The sequence below is a fragment of the Heptranchias perlo genome, chromosome 28 (assembly GCF_035084215.1).
Source record: "Heptranchias perlo isolate sHepPer1 chromosome 28, sHepPer1.hap1, whole genome shotgun sequence".
Lineage (NCBI taxonomy): Eukaryota > Metazoa > Chordata > Chondrichthyes > Hexanchiformes > Hexanchidae > Heptranchias > Heptranchias perlo.
Window position 1 is genome coordinate 25,018,991 of NC_090352.1, and position 18,744 is coordinate 25,037,734.

Genomic DNA, 18,744 nt, shown 5'->3' on the forward strand with positions numbered 1-18,744 from the left:
TGCTATCACTTGTTTCACGCTATCGTTGCAGCCCAATTTCACCCCCATGTCTCGTGCAAGGCTTCACTCCGCAAAAAATCTGGTGGATAAAGGAGCTACGCCATGCCCATTCTTGCTCCTCCTAGGGCCCACAAAAAAAAAATTCAGCTCGCTGCTGGCCCAAGTGAGGTGCCCCCACCCCCAGATTGTCTCTTTTTTCCCCTCCCAGCCTCAGTAGGCCAGCTCAGCATGGGAGCCGGCCAATTTTCTACCATTCCAGAACTGGCAAGCTGCAGTGGGGCAGCTAGGCCTCCAAAATAGCTCAGGTCTCAACGAATGGTCGGGTGGCAGAGCTGCTCCACTGACTCTGCGCTCATTTTGGACGGAAGTCGAAGATATGCCCCTCACCCTTGAGTTCCAGGACCACAGCCTTTGCCCTCGGACCATATCAGTGCAGAGAAACAAGTAAATGTCCAGACTTATGCTGGCATTCTCTGTTGCCTGGAGGCAGCTCAGGCGTCTGACTAGGCCACCCTTTTTAACTCGTATAGATCTCATACCAGCATGAAGCATTTGACAAAGAAGTGAGCTTTCATAGGGATAATGCTCAATATGTTACCATGGCGTTTATACCAGTCTCAAACTGAGGCGCACTTGGCTAGGTAATCGTGACATCCGTTAGGACGGCTGTGTTTTGCAATTGTCTGCTACGTGGCCGTCTCTCATGTGACAGGCATGTCCTTTCAATCATTATTTTTCTTTTATGACACACACAATATTTCACAAGTGCAATTTTAAAAAGTAGTAGAAAATTGTGATGCAAATTCTGATAAGGTACCATATTAAACAGGAGTGGTTTTCTTTATGTTTTTTTGTCTTAAATGAAGTGTCTGTTCTAATCTGTCATTCCTGTATTGATCTGCCCTACCACTTTCTTTTTTTGCCACCCTCATTACCACATAAAGAAATCATTCTCTTGTTTCCAACTGACTGCAAATGTTCAAGGGCTGCATCCGCTGATTTCTCGGTTGTCCCACTGAATTCTGATATTGGTTCTCTGTTACAGTTAGAGAAAAACAAAAAGGCTTCTTTGGAAAGAGCAAATTCACCATCACAAGTGCATCCCAATGAATCTCAGTAACTTTCTCAGATCTTTGGGGTGCCTGCCTTTCATACCACTTAGCAGGATTCAGATTGATCCCTGTCACAACCAATCCTGTCAAAGCCCATCTCGGGTTGCCTCTTGAAGCAGTCAAAGGCCTGTTCAGTAAAAGATCAATCCAGCACAGAATGAGAACATAATCAGCCATTGATTGATCCGAGCTCCTTCAGAGACGGCTAAATTTCCCTTGTGAATGCTTTCCAAAGGGTTAAAGGTCAAGTCGACAGGACTTTCCATTTTTCTGCTAAAATGTGTCCGTGCATTTATTTCCAAGTATACAGGGTTTTGCTAAAACTTTATCTGCCTAAATAAATATAAATATTGAAATAATCCTAATAGCAAAATGACACAAGTGATTCTGAACTATATGACTGCACATTTTCATGCTATTCGATATGCCAGCCAATTAAACAGGCGTATAAAATTGTTATTAACTTGCATCATTCTGACCAGACCATATGCTATTAAGAGCCAACAAAAACAAAGCAAGAAACAGAAACAGAAACAGAAATAAAAAGAAGAGCAATCAAATATATTGTAAAAAGATGATGGTGTGCAACACAAGGACAAATGAGAAAGATTGAGCTGCAGAAATGTTCCAAAACAAGAGTGAAGGATTAAAACAGCACTGGATTTTGGACAAGTGAAGTCAATGGAAATGATAATCAGGAGAGATGTCGAACGGGCAGCTGATCCAACATCGCCCATTTTACACTACCAGTCAAAGTCAAAATGACTCCCCCTCCTCCCAGTGAGGAAGGGGCAACTTTTATGGAGATAAAAATGCACTTTTACATTACAGTAGGACAGCTGACTGCAGACATATGATTTTCCCTCTGTCGGCTGAATCCAAAATTTAAATAGCCTGACTTGCAGGCAACATAGATCCATAAAATTATAGATCTACAAATCTGCAATCGGATCAAATGCCTTGTCATGCAAGCTAGACGTGGGGAGGGCTCCCACGTGGGGGCAGCCTTCTGCAGTCAGGTCGCCGTGTTGCACAGTGGAGCTCAGCAGGTCTACACAGGTTGGCACCTGACGATTAATTTAAATGAACGAGAACAGTGCACAAAGGTTGCGCTGCCAAGACCGGAACAAAAAAAAGGGCTTTTAGACCTCTTCTGGGTACAAATTTTTTTTTAAAAGGGACCTTGTTGCACAAAGAAGTGTTTTGACAATGTTTTTCTGTTTGGAAACATAACACAATGATGTAAATGATATTAAAATGAATCACTATCTCACTCACACTTTATGTTCCAGTAATGAAAATGACATACCAGACAAAAAAAAATTTCTCTCCCCAGACAAAAAAATGTTGTTGTGCATTTTTCCTTGGAGACTGTCACTTTAAGTCAGTTCCCCATGCCTCCAAACTCCACCGAGGGAGCTTCGGAAGGAAGGCTTCATTAAATCTAAAAACTAACTTTTAAAAAAAAAATTCCATGTTATTTTTGTTCAGTCAGTTTTTCTCCCCTCTTGAAGCAGATCACTGTTTGGCACTTCACCCAAGTGGACATTCTTCATGTGCGAGGAGAATATTCGACTATGGACATTACAATATAGCGATCAGGAATGGGAGCCCTGGCTGATTGTTCCCCCATTGACTAAGGGACGCCATGGTCAATTATAGTGTCCCTAGCATCGCTCCAGCTGATATCAGCTAACTCGGCTGAGAACCTTGGCCTACGTGACTGGCCTATGCACTGCCTGATCAGGCGTAAACACCAATTTTAATTTAACATGAAGGAACTTGGTGAACAACCACCTCGCGGTCACTGAAGAGTTACCTTTTCCTTTCAGCAATCTAACCAACAAACAAAATAGAGAAAAACACAGTTAGCAGGATGGAGAAAGGGCTTCCATTCTAGCCTGAGCCCAAAACCATGTTCACATTCAAAATATTGTCCTTCCAGCAGCTTTAGCTGTTCGTGGCTATGGTATAGGAACTTCTGGACTTGCACCAGAGAGGACAGAAAGCTGAAGAGCTCAACGTTTTCATCACCATGTTGAGGTTCCCCATTCCAGCATTCCCACACTAAAGTCATTAGTAGCTGGCTCAGACTGAAGTGTTCCCTTAAGAATGCGTGAAGTACTGTTCAAATATTCAAATTGCTTTCAAAGAGTGTGGGACACTCCTGAGAGTTGATGCCCACTGGCCAGCCAATTGTAACGCTCCATTTTAATTAACTATCTTCAATAAACTTATTGGCAGTGAACGAAAGGACCTCTGGCTCTAGGCCCCTGTAGTAGCCTGTGCTGGTGGGTTTGCCAGAAGAAGATGGGCATAGAGCCACTGGAATTCCCACTAATCTAAAAGGAGAATTATTGAAGGTGCTGAAAAAAGCAGGCTTTGCTCAGTGTAATGAGTGGAAATACCATTTGTAATTAGGGAGAACTAACTCCAAATCCAGGCCCAAATACAGCATGATGCAAACTAAAAGAACTTGCATTTGTATAGCATCTTCTCATGTTTCACATCCAATGAAGAGTAGCCACTGTTGTTATGCAGACAAACACAAATACAAGATGCCACCTGCATCAAATGGCCAATTAATCCATTTTTGATGTGTTGCTTAAATGAAATGTGGGAGAACCAAGCCCAAATTGAACTTTGCTAGAGTAGCAGGCTTTGAAATCCTGAGCCAGTGAATTATTCATCTTGGTCCCGAGTGGGACGAAACTTCTTGTCCTATTGCCTCCCCCATGCAGTGTATCCCTGATCATCTCTATGTTGGTACCAAGTTACCCATGTAGTGTTCTGCAAGCTGACCTGCAACAGACACCATTTCACTCAGTCTTTCAAGGGGTTAAATGGTTCGGAAATTCTCTTTAATAATCAGTAAGCCTGAAGTGTGTGGTGAAAGACAAATGGAGCCGACACAGCTTCTGCTCGAGTCAGCAGGAACCTTGGCCTAACTGCTTGATTGTGGCAAATGGAGTGAGGTAAACATCAAAGGCCAGTGATCCAGAATAACCAGGAGGTTGAAAACATTTTAAATTAGCCATAAAAGCAAAATTATGCAATTCTTTGTGTGAGAGGGCTTCTGCGGGGCTGCAATAGTTGCTCTCCTTCCATTAGGCAAGGTTTTTAACAATCAAATTCTTTGTTGAGCGCAATTATGACTCATCCAACTGAGGTCTTTATCAACAGCTAATGCTTTTAAGGCTCTTCAGAAATAAGTTGTTCAAAGTGACAAGCTCTTTTGCTTACTTAAAGCTCAAGTGGTTTGAAAGGACAGCTATCATTTTTTGAAGCATTTTCCTTTTGCTATGTGTGCAAAATAAATAAACAGAAAAACAACAACCCCATCAATTCTCCACTGCATTGTGCAAACAGCTTCTTTATCATGTTGTTTTAAAATGTAACTGCTTGTTGGATCTCCTATAGAATAGGATTTCACAAAAGTGCTTTACTAGGAGATTCCACACACGTAAGTGATCTATAATCACCTGATTTCAGAGCTTAAATTATTAGAATTCCACATAGGGGATTCAGGAGAAAGTTCTTTACCCAGAGAGTGGTTAGAATGTGGAACTTGCTACCCCCCAGGAGTAATATAGAAACATAGAAAATAGGAGCAAGAATAGGCCATTCGGCCCTTCGAGCCTGCTCCGCCATTCAATATGAACATGGCTGATCCCCTATCTCAATACCATATTCCCACTCTCTCCCCATACCCCTTGATGCTTTTTGTGTCTAGAAATCTATCTAGCTCCTTCTTAAATATATTTAATGACTTGGCCTCCACAGCCTTCTGTGGTAGAGAATTCCACAGGTTTACCACCCTCTGAGTGAAGAAATTTCTCCTCATCTCAGTCCTAAATGTCCTACCCTGTATCCTGAGACTGTGACCCCTCGTTCTGGACCCCCCCCAGCCAGGGGAAACATCCTCCCCGCATCCAGTCTGTCTAACCCTGTCAGGATTTTATACGTGTCAATGAGATCCCCTCTCATTCTTCTAAACTGGAGTGAACACAGGCCTAGTCGACCCAATCTCTCCTCATACGACTATCCTGCCATCCCAGGAATCAGTCTGGTGAACCTTCGCTGCACTCCCACTATGGCAAGTATATCCTTTCTTAGGTAAGGAGACCAAAACTGCACACAATACCCCAGGTGTGGTCTCACCAAGGCCCTGTATAACTGCAGTAAGACATCCTACTTGCTGCACTTGCATGTTTGCTTTCAGTGACTGGTGCACAAGAACACCCAGGTGCCTTTGTACATCAACATTTCCCAATCTATCACCATTTAAATATACTCTGCCTTTCTGCTTTTCCTTCCGAAGTGGATAACTTCACATTTATCCACATTATACTGCATCTGCCATGTATTTGCCCACTCATTCAACTTGTCTAAATCGCCTTGAAGTGTCTTTGCATCCTCCGCACAACTCACGATCCCACCTAGTTTTGTGTCGTGAGCAAACTTGGAAATATTACATTTGGTTCCCTCATCCAAATCATTGATATATATTGTGAATAGCTGGGGCCCAAGCACTGATCCCTGTGGCACCCCACTAGTCACTGCCTGCCACCCCGAAAAAGACCCATTTATTCCAACTCTCTGTTTCCTATCTGTTAACCAATTTTCAATCCATGCCAGTATATTACCACCAATCCCATGTGCTTTAATTTTGCACACTGACCTCTTATGTGGAACTTTATCAAAGGCCTTCTGAAAATTCAAATAAACCACATCCACTGGTTCTCCCTCATCTATTCTACCAGTTACATCCTCAAAAAACTCCAGTAGGTTTGTCAAGCAGGATTTCCCTTTCATAAATCCATGTTGACTTTGTCTAATCCCATTGATATTTTCTAAGTGTCCTGTTATCACATCTTTTATAATAGACTCTAGCATTTGCCCTACTACTGATGTTAGGCTAACCGGTCTATAGTTCCCTGTTTTCTCTCTCCCTCCTTTTTTATGTAGTGGGGTTACATTTGCCACCCTCCAATATGCAGGAACTGTTCCATAATCTATAGAATTTTGGAAGATGACAACTAATGCATCCACTATTTCCATGGCTACCTCTTTTAGTACTCTGGGATGCAGATCATCAGGCCCTGGGGATTTATCGGCTTTCAATCCTATTAATTTCTCCAGCACTATTTTTTTACTGATACTAATTTCCTTTAATTCCTCCTTCTCACTAGTTCCTTGGTTCCCTTGGAGTAGTTGAGGCGACTAGCATAGATGCATTTAAGGGGAAGCTAGATAAACACGAGAAAGGAATAGAAGGATATGCTGATGGGGTTAGATGAAAAAGGGTGTGAGGAAGCTCGTGTGAAGCATAAGCACCAGCAGGGATCAGTTGGGACACATGGCCTGTTTCTGTGCTGTAAATTCTATGTAATGTGGAGGCTAATTGTATCACAGTCACTACAATCCTAGTGAAGATCTACTAATTTAGGAGAAATTTGGGGGCTTATACCTGGGGCCTTCCTGGTCTACATGGCTCAATGACTCACTGGCTGAGGCTCCGGGGGAGCTCCTGATCTTGACCACGCTGTCAGGGGAAGCAGCGGGAGGAGGCCGGGCACTTCCACATGAAAAGGGAGCGAAGAATCAGAAAGGGACACTTCAGGATTCACTCCCAGATCTCCTAGAGCTCAACAGCTGCATTGTTGGACACCCTTCTAACCTCTTGGCCAGGCCAGTGGTGCTCTAAAGGCATGGAAGGCTCTAAAGAGGTGAAGGAAAGTAAATTAATTGGGGAGTAGAAAAAAATTAATTGCTTGTTAATTTAGATTTGGTAACCATGACGGTAGATCATACAGATCACAATCTCACAAATGAGCTCCTCAAGTTGAGCCTGAGGCCTGTCACCTGATGGCTGTAATCAAATTAAACTGTGAGAAAACTGATTTAAAATAATAAATAAATAAAAGCTACAGAGTATTAATGAATCAAAGGAATGCATTTAAATACGAGACCAGCCATCCATATTAAGGCTCTCCACAGGTTCAAGCATTAATCCATATGAAGCTTCGGGGGGGGGGGCACGGATAGAAATTAAACTGCACGTACCCAAACGCTTGGCCAGACTCATATACACAGGGTCCACCCGCCGCATCGTTTTCACCAAGTCTTTCTTCCGGAATTTGATCTCTACTGTCCCCTCTGGCTCCAGTACGCCACCTCTGTAATGAGCAAAACCCATTTACAGGCTAATTAACCATGCAATTATTCAAGGCATAAATTAAAGTCACAGCATTTTAAAAAATACAAACACAGTCTGGACCTCAGAATAAATAAGAACTTACTCTCAGCTCTGTGCTCGGGGTGTGTGTGTGGTGGGGGGGGGGGGGGGGGAAAGAGGAGGCAGGGGTGATATGTTTTGATTTCCTTTTCTAAGAACCTTTCTGTATGTCTTGAGAACCAGGCAGATATTTTATTCCACAAGATTAAAAGAATGATTAGTTCGACTAGGCCAAACCGTGATCACAGGCAAAGCTCTGCAGTTCTCACAATATTCATTGCACAGAGAATGAGAGACGGTGTTAGAAATGGACAGAAAGTGTTTGTGTTTGGTGATGGTGAAAAGCCAGGCCTAGGTTTAACGCTGCCAAGAAACATTCTGTACTGACGGGGTGAAATGGCAGAAAAATATCTGTCCTTGTAAAGCACAATATGGGAGACACTGCTATTATATGGCAGCGCCGTATTGTGACCATAGTTATCACAGCTGGAGGATGAGAGGGGGGAGCAGGGCAAAAGGTGTTCCCATACAGGGAAGGGAGGGAAGAAAACAACAAATCAGAAGGTGAATCAGCCTGGCAAGTGGGTTTAGTGCCCCTGACTCTAAACACCAGTGGCCAGTCTCTGTCATGCCACGAGGCAGAAGCAAAAACAAGGCCAGGAGGAAACAAAATAAATGAATTACAGAATGTGCCACTAACTCCTCTTGCAGATACTTTCCAGCAGATGTATTAAGAATATAAAATGGGGAGGGGGTTGGCCAAACTGGGAACAGGTCACCCACAACCTTGGTTAGGGAACTAGGCAATGGACAACCTAATACAGGGGGAGAAAATAACTTATAAAAACATGTAAAGACAAAAAACAGTGACATTTAACCCATATATATTTTATATATTGTGATAGATGCATGATGTAAACAAGTTCAGCATCCTTCACTATGTGTAGAGAAATTATGTGTAGAGACATTGGGCCCGAATTTAGCAGGCCTGCGGGTTCCCAGCGGGTGGTCCTCCGGGAGCGTGGTCAACACGCTCGGCGAAATTAGTGGGTTGCCCACGCGATCGTAGCAGGCAACCCACTAATAGGAATCAATTACCTGCTCCTCCGGGGTCCACGGCGCTGGCCTGCGCGTCGGTCAGGCTGCGCATGCGCAGTACGATCTGTCAGCTGGAGGCTCTCTAGTTAAAGGGGCAGTCCTCCACTGACAGATGCTGCAACCAATGGGACAAATTGCAGCATGGAGCAGCCCAGGGGGAAGGCTGCTCCCAGTTTAATGATGCCTCACCCCAGGTATCATCAGATGGGGTGAGGAGGAGGGGGAGGACACAGATCTTCCCCCCGGCGGGCGGGAGGAAGCGGCCTGCCTCTGCCACCAAGAAGGCCTGGCTCGAGGTGGCAGAGGGGGTCACCTGCGCCACCAACATATCGCCCACCTGCATACAGTGCAGGAGGCGCTGCAAAGGCCGCAGTAGGTCGGCCGCAGTGAGAACACGAAGTCTTTCCCCTACACTCCGTCTGCCACAACACTGCCCCCACCCCACATCTCCTTCGGCACCGCCAACACTATTCTGTCACATCACCCTTCATACCCACTCACACCCCATCCTCATCTTACCTCCACCTACTCACCTCGCCAGTACTCACCCTGCCACTAACACGCAACCCAATCCTCATACAATCTCATTGCTCCATCCCATACTCGCCCTCTCGTGCATCTCCCTCACGGCCAGCCTCACTCAACCTGCCACCACCTGTGCTGCAGCCACAGGGCATGCATCACATATGTGCAGTAGGCAGCGTAAGGCAAACGTCTCGTCAGCATGAAGGGGGTGCACAAGGGTGTCTGAGGGTTTGTCATGGGTGTTACCCATATTGAATTTCAGAGCAACAAACAGCACACATTATACTGACACCACCACTGCCATGTCTCCGCGAATCCTGTCCGTTGTGTCCAATAATGCCCGCTCCTGGGTATCACTATGAGGACCCACCACTGATGCCACCCATCGTGTTACTGCAGAGTAGGTGCAGGTGTATTTGCAGGGCTCGTCCACGCAGACGACTGAGAGACATCGGCGGTGTAGCCAGCTGCATCCTGGAAGGATGCGGAGGAGAAGGTGTGGAGGGCAGTGGTGACTTTGCCAGCGACAGGGAAGCAGTTGGTGCTGGGGCCAGCCAGGAGCAGCTCGGCATGAAAGAGGCTGCAGATCTCCACGACTACATGTCGAGCGAATCTGCGCCTCCCTGTGCACTGCTGCTCGGAGAGGTCCGGGGAGCTGCGCCTCGGTCTGTGGACCCTGTGGCGAGGGTAGTGCCCTCTGCGACGCGTCTCTCTCTGCGGTAGCCCTCCCTCCTGCTGTGCAGGTGGGCGTGCAACAACACCGTGTTGGGGGGATCCACGTCTCTGCGGCGGACGGCGTGGACTGCGAGGCTGCTGGTGCTGGTCATGCTCTTCGTCCTCCGAGGGTCTCCACACACCACCCAACTGGCAGGTGTTGGTCTGAGGGGTTGTGCAGGGTAGGTGTGTGGTTCCTCGGACTGGGGCTGCGGTTTCGTGTCGGTCTGTCCTCTGGCTTGGCGGGGGGTGGTGGAGGGCAGGGGTTGCCCTATGTGACGCGGTGGCCTCCTGCGTGGGTGAGGGCTCTCCCCCGTGGAGCGCACCTTGGCACCTGCCACAGGCTGCTGGCTGCAACACGCCTGGTTGGAGGGAGACTGTTTCCCCCAGTGTGGGAAACTCACTGCCTTGAACCGAAAATCCCACACTTCCTCTTTTGACAGCTGCTTCAGCTCATTAACTGACCACAACGAGCAAGGTAAGTACTCTCAAGTGGAACCCCGCTGGCTTTAATTGCCTGCGGGATTCCCACCAGCGGGGCTTGCGCGCGCAGCCCCGCACGTCAGCGCGGTACCCGGAAGTGGCCGGGATTTCGTCACGATCCGGTCACGTGACCGGAGATCGGGATTTTCGGGGCCCCCCCGCTGGGAACCCGCCAGAAACACGATCCTAAAATCGAGCCCATTATGTGTGAAGCCAAACTGAATCAGTTCATTCTCAGGAATTTCTCAGCAGTCAGATTACATTTAGCTTTCCTTTCACAGGACATCTGCAAATATGGATTTGAAGTAAATTTCCAACGAGGAATGGAAACATGCAACTCACCAAAGAACATTCACAGAATTGGTGAAATAAATGAGGACTCTATACTCAACCCCATCCCTTCCCCTCCCCTCCATGCAGTGCTGACTCATGCTGAGGTACAGTCGTTTAGATCCCTCCAATATGTTGCCCATTCTTTGTGTGAGCGGAAAATCGGTTCATATTTTAGGTGGTCCTGCATCAAATAAAAACGGTCCCTTAACTCGCAAGAATAAGACTGTTCATTTATTGGATTTCAACCAATCAGCAGCAATAATTTTGTGACACAGGGATAAAATTGAGCTAAATCCAGGTCAGTATAAACAGCCATTAGCCTCCTGTGAACTCCTGACTAATGTTAGGGAACCGGGATAGTTTTGTAATTTTTCCACTCCTCCATCTTCATTTGTTATACACGGTGGGTTTTAATCACGTTTGGAGACATTTAAATGAGTGCGTGTTGTTTAGAAATTATTTCACAAACCCCATGCCTGTGCCATCCTAACTGGTGAATGACACAGTCCATCTGTTTTGAGTGAAAAAATGCAAAGGGCTGGTGAGTATACAAAGGGTTAACGGCCAGTGTGAGCAGCGCTGACTTGATTTCCATACCTGCTCTCCTTGTCTGCATACATCTCCATGTGCCTGGGGTTGATGGTGGGGTCAATCACTACCCACGAGCCACCTCTCAGCTCTGCTTGCGGGGGGATGTACACAAGCATGGGCTGCCTGTACTCTCGCAACCCATCGATGATGTACGCACCAAACTTTAGCACTTGATCATACATGTCTGGAGGGGAAGAAGAGAGTGGTTAATTTCACAGGGATTCACATCCTATCAAACCACTCATGCTGAGACAACGACCCTGGTGTTAATTTCTGGTAAATTTCACGCCTGATTTCTTACTGTCGTGGGTCACTGCTGGCCTGCCTAACTAAACCCTAGCATATGGATACACCCCAACTAAATATTCAGCGAGTTTTATAATTTAATTTTGCATTATCTTGATAATCTTTCCAGCCACATAAAAATGTGCAGAAGGCCAATCCAAACGTATCTGGATGTGCTTTTTATCCAACTTGAATTGGACCTCCTAGGTCGTCTAGTAAAGAGTTTTCGCTAATGTCAATTTTCAGCATAGCAAGAACTGCGTCTAATCTTTTCCTACTCATTACACACGATTTCTGAGATGTTCTACCCACCATCCAATTGGCTCCTTGCCGTGTGTGTGCACTGGAGAATGGTGTAATTGTTTATTTTCTTCCTCTGCTTCCACCTCTCCCCCCTCCCCCCCCCCCCCCCCCCCCCCCGCATGAATAATCAAAGCGGTGCCAAGGAATAAACTGCATGTGCACATTTCTCCTTGTAAGTGAATGGAGTTACTGGGACAAACAGTTTCACAGAGTGGACCCTTGCACAGTTGATGTTTTATTTGCTGAGATTGTAAAAGGCGTCTTAAAGAGGCACCGTCGTCAGATTCCCGGGGGGGTTAAGAAGCTGCCGCACGTTCCGAAGTATAAAACATGGTTCCACAAAATTGTTTTTGAAGCATTTAAAAATATTATGATTTATTAAACATTTGAAGTAGGAGTCTCATCCTCAGGATTCCTCATCAAGGAGAAGTCTCACCAGCAGAATACTTCTTGCAAAGATTAAATAGCAACAAAGATGCACATTAACATTTCTTTGTTTTTTTTAAAAAATGCTCCTTTCCCTTGTATAATCCGCACTTACGGTTTAAACAAAATATGAAAAACTAAAACAACAGAAATGGGGAGAATATAATGTCTGTTGAAGCTATGAAAATTCTTTGTAACTGATTGATCTTTCCATGGCGCACTGACAAAATTTGTGTCGAACTCAGAGTGCTGCTGTAACAGCTTAGGATGAGCTGCAAATACACTGCAGCCACTGAACACACCAGTGACAGCAATTTCAAATTTTAAGTGATTGTGGACTTGTTCAAAAAGCAATGCACCACCATTACTGAAAACAACTTTAAAAATGATTGAGTCACAATTCAAAAATAACCCACGGACTCTTACTGCGAAGAGTGTGGAATACCCTGTCAAAGGTCTTACGGGAGACTACGTTGCCTCACGACCCTGCAGATTACAGCACTGACTTCTCAAATTCAAGATTACAAATGGCCTGTCACTCGAATTTGTCAGTCAGCTGAGATTAGTTTTGTCTGTTCTTCGTTCAACCACTAGGTGGAGTGCTTCATGGTGGCACAGCATTCAACCTTGGGTGACCTCCAAATGGTATTGACAGTGGTCAAGGAATACTCAATGCCTGGAATAGTTACCCTCCCTGCTGCAGTAAAATGCAGGCAGGGCAAAGCTCCTTGCTACAAACAAACTTGGAAACATTTTTATTTATTTTATCTCTTTACCTTTCATCCCACCAGAAAAACCTCGCCAATTGGCAAACACCATCAGTGGAAGTCCTTCTCGGTTCAGGTCCTTAATGGCTTGAGCGGTTTTGAAGGCAGAGTCAGGGAACCACACTTGACCGGCTTGCTGGATTATCTGTTCACACAGACCACAAACATATTAATGACCAGGAACCACATGTTAAAAAGGGGAAGGCCCCACGCTTAAACAAAGTGAGGAAAGGGAGAAGGGAAGGAATGGGTGAAAATTAGTAAGAAGAAAAAAATACATAAATAAATGTGTGGTAGTGCATGGTTCTGGGGGTACATACACTAAGAAAAAGTGCTCATGGCTGCAACTGTTTGCAGTCCCTCACAGGTTAAATTTCCTAACATAGTCCAGGTGGTTACCGAACAATGGACCATTCTTATACTGAGAAGGTGGTTCAAAGTAACTTTGGCAGATCACTCAGAGCAGGTGCCCAGCTCTCTTGTTTGGGATGAAACAATTTGATGAGCAAAATGGAGGAAATCATATCCTCTAATAAAAATAAAACAAACCAAACGGCAAACTTTAAAATGCTCAGTGCCAGCCCTGCTAGGTGGAGAAATGGCAGTCATGAACTGGAATGTAGCACATGGCTCTCAACATTTTGGAGAATTCAGGATGGCCATTTTAAAAAATAAATGCTTATACGCTACCCAATCTCAGCTACTGTAGCCACAAATGGAAAATCAGCTGGGGTTCCCGATGCTGTCCAATGACTCCCATCGGAAAGTGCATGGCGTTGGACGAGGACAGAATCAGGCTGAGCAGTGATGTGTCTGTCTCATGGTAGATAGCTTGCCAACACCCACTGCCTAGGTCCACACATGTAGATTGACTCCTTGGGCGAGGTACCAAAGGGCTACAGCTGGGTGACTTAAAATAACTACTGTGTAAAAATTAAATTTTATGTAAGTGTGTTAACTAGCAAGCTCCTGGAAGAATGAAACCCCCTAGGAAATTGTTTCTTTTTTTTTTAAACAATTTTTCATTTTCACGGCCATTTAGTCCAAATAAAGAAAATCTGTGAGTACTGTTACAAATGATAGACACACTTTCAGAATCTGACCAGTAACTTGTACAATTGGGGGGGGGGGGGGGGGAAAGAGATTAGCTTATAGATTATTATACATCCTGCCTTCATAAATAAAGCAAGGGGGTAGAATTTTGTTCATGCCATTTCTGCGAGGATTCTGCAGATTTTCCGCCAAAGTTATGGCGTACCTTGGGAGAACCCCCCCACGGAAATTACTAGGGAAACAGACCACCCCATGATATCCTGTCTTTACACTTTTTTCAGCTGCTGCTATTTTTGTTTTTAACATTCTGCTTCTCCAACATCAGTTTACTGCTCAGTCCCCATTCCCTCTGTTCCATCATCGCCAGCTGCTTCTTCACATACGATGTCCGTCTGGAACTCCCTCTCAACATATCCACCGTGTCACCGCCCTCCCTTTCAAAAGTCTCTGCAATTGTGCTAAGCTGCTCCCACAACCGCTCCCTCAATCACCTGTAAAGTGCTCCAAGACTTTTCTCTCTAGCGCCACAGAAATGTTGGTTGTTGCTGTTAACTGAACCCTTTTAATTGTGGATCTCCATAAAAATATAATTCGTCCTCACTGCCAGTCACTAATTATCTCCTGATGATCTTCTCCCCCCTCCCCAAAGGCATCAAAACCTTGCTGGGGAACACTTCCCCAAATGTCGGTTGCCCTCTGATACCTCACACAAGTGACTAGTATTCACGTGTGAGTCTTGATGGTGAGAGTTGGCTAGCTATTTGATTGTGAGGGGCATCACAGCCCAGCCAATCCTGTTCTCACCCGACGTTCACACACATGCACTTCCAACAGGAGTCACTGAATAGGGATCAGGAGCAAGAATCCGAGGCAATTTCCCCCCAGATTACCCAGGGGCACTGAAGCCATTTGTAGCCAAGAACTGTTATTATTCTGGCTAGGAGCAAGCTCTGCACATATCTAGTTTAAGGTTTAATTTTTTAGACAGCGTGGACTGTTAAACCCAAGTGGTGTGAGACCATCTGCTCCATGGAATCTCATACTGATTCCAGAATCCGGCTGGGCCTTACTGCAAGTTAGTGTTGCTGTGAATTGGAAAGATCTTCACAGCAATGTCAAAGTTTCGGAATGAAATAGATCCAGATTCACTCTTCTTACTATTGAAAACTGATATTACTTCACAAAGCATCATGGAATTGCATTGGGAGCAAAAGCGAAAGCCAGGACACTGGTACCAATTCCTTTTACAGCTAACAGTGTGTCAGCCTTGGCTCAATGGTAGCATTCTGTCTCTGAGTCAGAAGGTCGTGTGTTCATGACCCACTCCAGAGATGTAAGCACATAATCCAGGCTGACACTTCAGTACAGTACTGAGAGCGCGCGGCACTGTTGGAACCCCCGTCTGCCCTCAGGTGGATGTAAAAGATCCCACATTACTATTTGAAGAAGAGTAGAGGGGTTCTCCCGGTGTTATGGCCAATATTTATCCGTCAACAAACATCACTAAAACAGAATTGCCTAGAAATTAGATCACGCAGCGCCCGCTTCTCAGGCCAAAATCGATGCAGAGGGCTCCAATATGGTGTGCAGAATGCAGGAGGACATTCTGTGCTGGTCGTTTAAATATCCTGCCTGAAACATGAGTTAGATCCATTGCCGTTGCAAATTGAGGGCCTGATGATTATTTCAGGTCCCATCCCTGAATTGTTTGGCACCTGAGCGTAGCAAGCACAGCGTATGTTATTGTCTCAGGCGCAAAGCAGCCAAACCAGCGGTCCATAAAAGACACAGCTGGAGGCTGCCAACAAAAAGGCAAGTAAAATTTTTTTCTTACCTGAATATGGAGCCTAAAGGGGCAGGAATGCTCCTTCTGGATCCATGTTAAAACTGCGGGTCGCTACTAGCCACTGCTCGCCCCTCTCCCAATTTCCCCACCCCCGAATCATGGTGGGTCTGGTGATGGCGTCCAATATTCATCATCTTCATGATTGACGCAATGCCTCATGGGGCACAAGTCCTGATGATGCAAGAGGATCAATTTTGCGTGGTCCTCTTGCTCTTCAGTTCCCGTTTGCTGCTGGGTTTGTGCCCAAAGTAAGGCGTGAGCCAATTTCTAGGCCATTATCTTGTCATTATCTCATTGCTGTTTGTCGGACATGGCTGTGTGCAAATTACCTGTTGCGTTTCCTTACATTACAACACTGACTACTCTTCAAAAGTACTTTATTGGCTGTAAATCGCTTTGGAACATCCTGAAGTCATGAAAGGTATTATATAAATGCAAGTTCTTTCTTTATAAATCGAGTGATGGTGTCATGGTGCAGGTACCTGTCTGAGACTAGAACCTGCTAGGGGCGACGTGCAGCCAGCACTTGAGTTATAATGCCACCTTTGTATTGATCTCTGATCCAAAGCTGGTTACATTTTTAATGTCTGCAGAGTCCCGAAGAGGCAGTCAGCTCTCTGCCATCATTAATTTCTGCTCTCCACTGTTTGTGAAGCGCTATCACCTCAAGGTGGTTGCACTCTGCTTGTTAAAATAAGATGCTTAGTCATTTCAGCAACTATCCTTCCCAATTATACTGCAGTTTTTGCATCATCTCATCGACATAAAATCTGTAATATAACAGAGCTTCAGCCCGAGGAAAACCCCAAGTTAAAATCCTGCGGTTCTCCATGAATACACTGTGCAGAGCTCAGCAAGGCCTACCTTCGCTTCCGAATCCAGGTTTGCAGGGTCTGCCGGGATTGATAACTCTACCGTCCTGGTTTCCACAGCAACCACTCCTACAGGTATTCCTCCCAATCTGAAATAGGCAGGGAAAGAAATGGCTTCAGTCTCATTTGATACACTTTGTTTCAAATATGAAAAAAAAACCTATCCAGGTGATCCAGAGATGTTTGGCAAAATGGCTGCCAGGTACAGCTGTGTAATGTTTTTAAATGATTTTGTATTTTTATGCAAGTCCTTTCATTATATGAGCTAGAAAATATAAACTTTTCATCACATACACCTTAGATTAAGCCACATTGATATTAACTTCCAAAATCAAATAATATTTTATTTGGAGCAAAAAAGCCCAACATCTAATCTAAAGTGAGATTCTCAAACGAGAGACTGTTTTGAAGGCCAATCACGGTCAGCATTCACCTTCAGGCCTTTCCCAGACTAAACAACAACTTGCATTTATATAGTGCCTTTAACATAATAAAATATCCCAAAGCACATCACAAAGGCAGAAACAAACAACAAGCAGTAAAGGGAGAAGAGTTAGGGGAGGTGTATGAAAGTGATATGTTTTGAGAAGGTTTTTGAAGGAGGAGAGAGAAGTAGCAATGCATTGAACCAGGGAGAAGAGGTGGGGAAAGCACTTACTTCCAACAGTGCTTAAGGCTTTGGCATTGACACCGCCTGTGGAGCAGGCCTTGGTATGGTCCATCCAATTTAGGTCTACTTAATAGAGACAATTCTAATGTGAGCAGGAAATGTCCGCCAATTAGACCTTATAATATATACTTGGACACAGCATTTGCTGGTAATTAGCTGCAGATTATTTATTGGCATTACAACCAGGTGGTGCCCTTGCATGAATGTCATCCACCATCAAAGCGTGAAATGGATGAACAGCCAGCCTGCAAACTGACACAGACTGACCAAAAAGAACCATCCTGCATTTCCACATAAAATGGGGGTGAGGGAAACTCTTTATAAAAAAAAAAAGCATTTTGAGGAGAGTAAAATTCTCAGTTAAGATGCTCCCTTTGCACCACACCACTTACAGGGCTGAGTTAGTCATTGAACACTAGCAAATCCATCCATCGTACAGTGAGTTTCATCAGAAACCCGACTCAGATTATGCACCACCCACTGACTGCAGCACTGACGTTTTCTGACATTGCTTTTGTTGCACAATGTTAAAATTGCAGTATAGAGTATTAGAATATAGCAGGATAAGAGTGCTAGGGTAATCTATTATAACAAGAGTTTCTGCTATTACAATAAACTAGATTCCAGTTTAATATAGATTGGCTTAATACAGAGAAAGTGGTCAAATTCAGCAAGATCCACAAGCTACAAATACTGACATAATGAAGATATTGATATCGAACTCATTCAGAGTCAATCTTCGCTTCACAACTGTAGTAGAATCAAGTGTCCCATTACAGCACAGTACTACTGGCAACAGCTGTTCTAACTTTGGCAGCAGCAATGTAACTTAAGCACGGAGATGCTGTAACATAAGCGAGGAGCTGCTCTAATGTGAGCAAATAAGCTCCGAAACGTGACTGAAGAAATATTGTAACGTGAGCGAGAAGGCGCTGTAATGTGAGCGAGGAGGCACTATAATGCAAGTTATTACTGCTGCCTCTATCAAATGCTGTGAATCACCTGAAGAGGTGCTTTACCCTAATGACTCCGGAGGCAGCAATTCTGCTGGCAGCGAATGCAAGTGCTGTTACTGGCTTTGGTGCAGTAAAGTGCTCAGTTCAGGGTAGCGATGCAGTTTTTTCATCGCTCTCCAAATAAGATCTATATGGATTTTTCCCATACACTACATCCAAAGTTGTGATCTACAATTTCAAACAAATCTACATGTGCAATCAACAGCAACTTACATTTATATAGCAGTTTTAATGTACAAAGTGCCCCAAGGCATTTCACAGAATAGTAGCACAGTTGTACGTTCCAGCTGGTGCTGTGGAATCTACCCCACAATGTAAAACAGGGCAAATTTCACTGTACCTGGAGTTACAATATTACAGCAGAACTTCTACTGAAGCCGTTCTCTGTATTGTAAATGGCAATAGGCTGTTT

General features: G+C 44.8%; 1 protein-coding gene across 2 annotated transcripts in view; it reads right to left on the minus strand.

Annotated features, from left to right (window-relative positions):
• acaca (acetyl-CoA carboxylase alpha) overlaps positions 1-18,744 on the minus strand; it is a 206,279-nt gene that overhangs the window by 26,475 nt on the left and 161,060 nt on the right. For both annotated transcript variants that reach the window (XM_068008235.1, XM_068008234.1), the window contains 4 exons: positions 16,639-16,735; positions 12,885-13,020; positions 11,101-11,278; positions 7,179-7,291 (listed from right to left, as the gene is read on the minus strand). In XM_068008235.1, the coding sequence (XP_067864336.1) occupies positions 7,179-7,291; positions 11,101-11,278; positions 12,885-13,020; positions 16,639-16,735 (524 nt within the window). The remainder of the gene's footprint in view (positions 1-7,178; positions 7,292-11,100; positions 11,279-12,884; positions 13,021-16,638; positions 16,736-18,744) is intronic.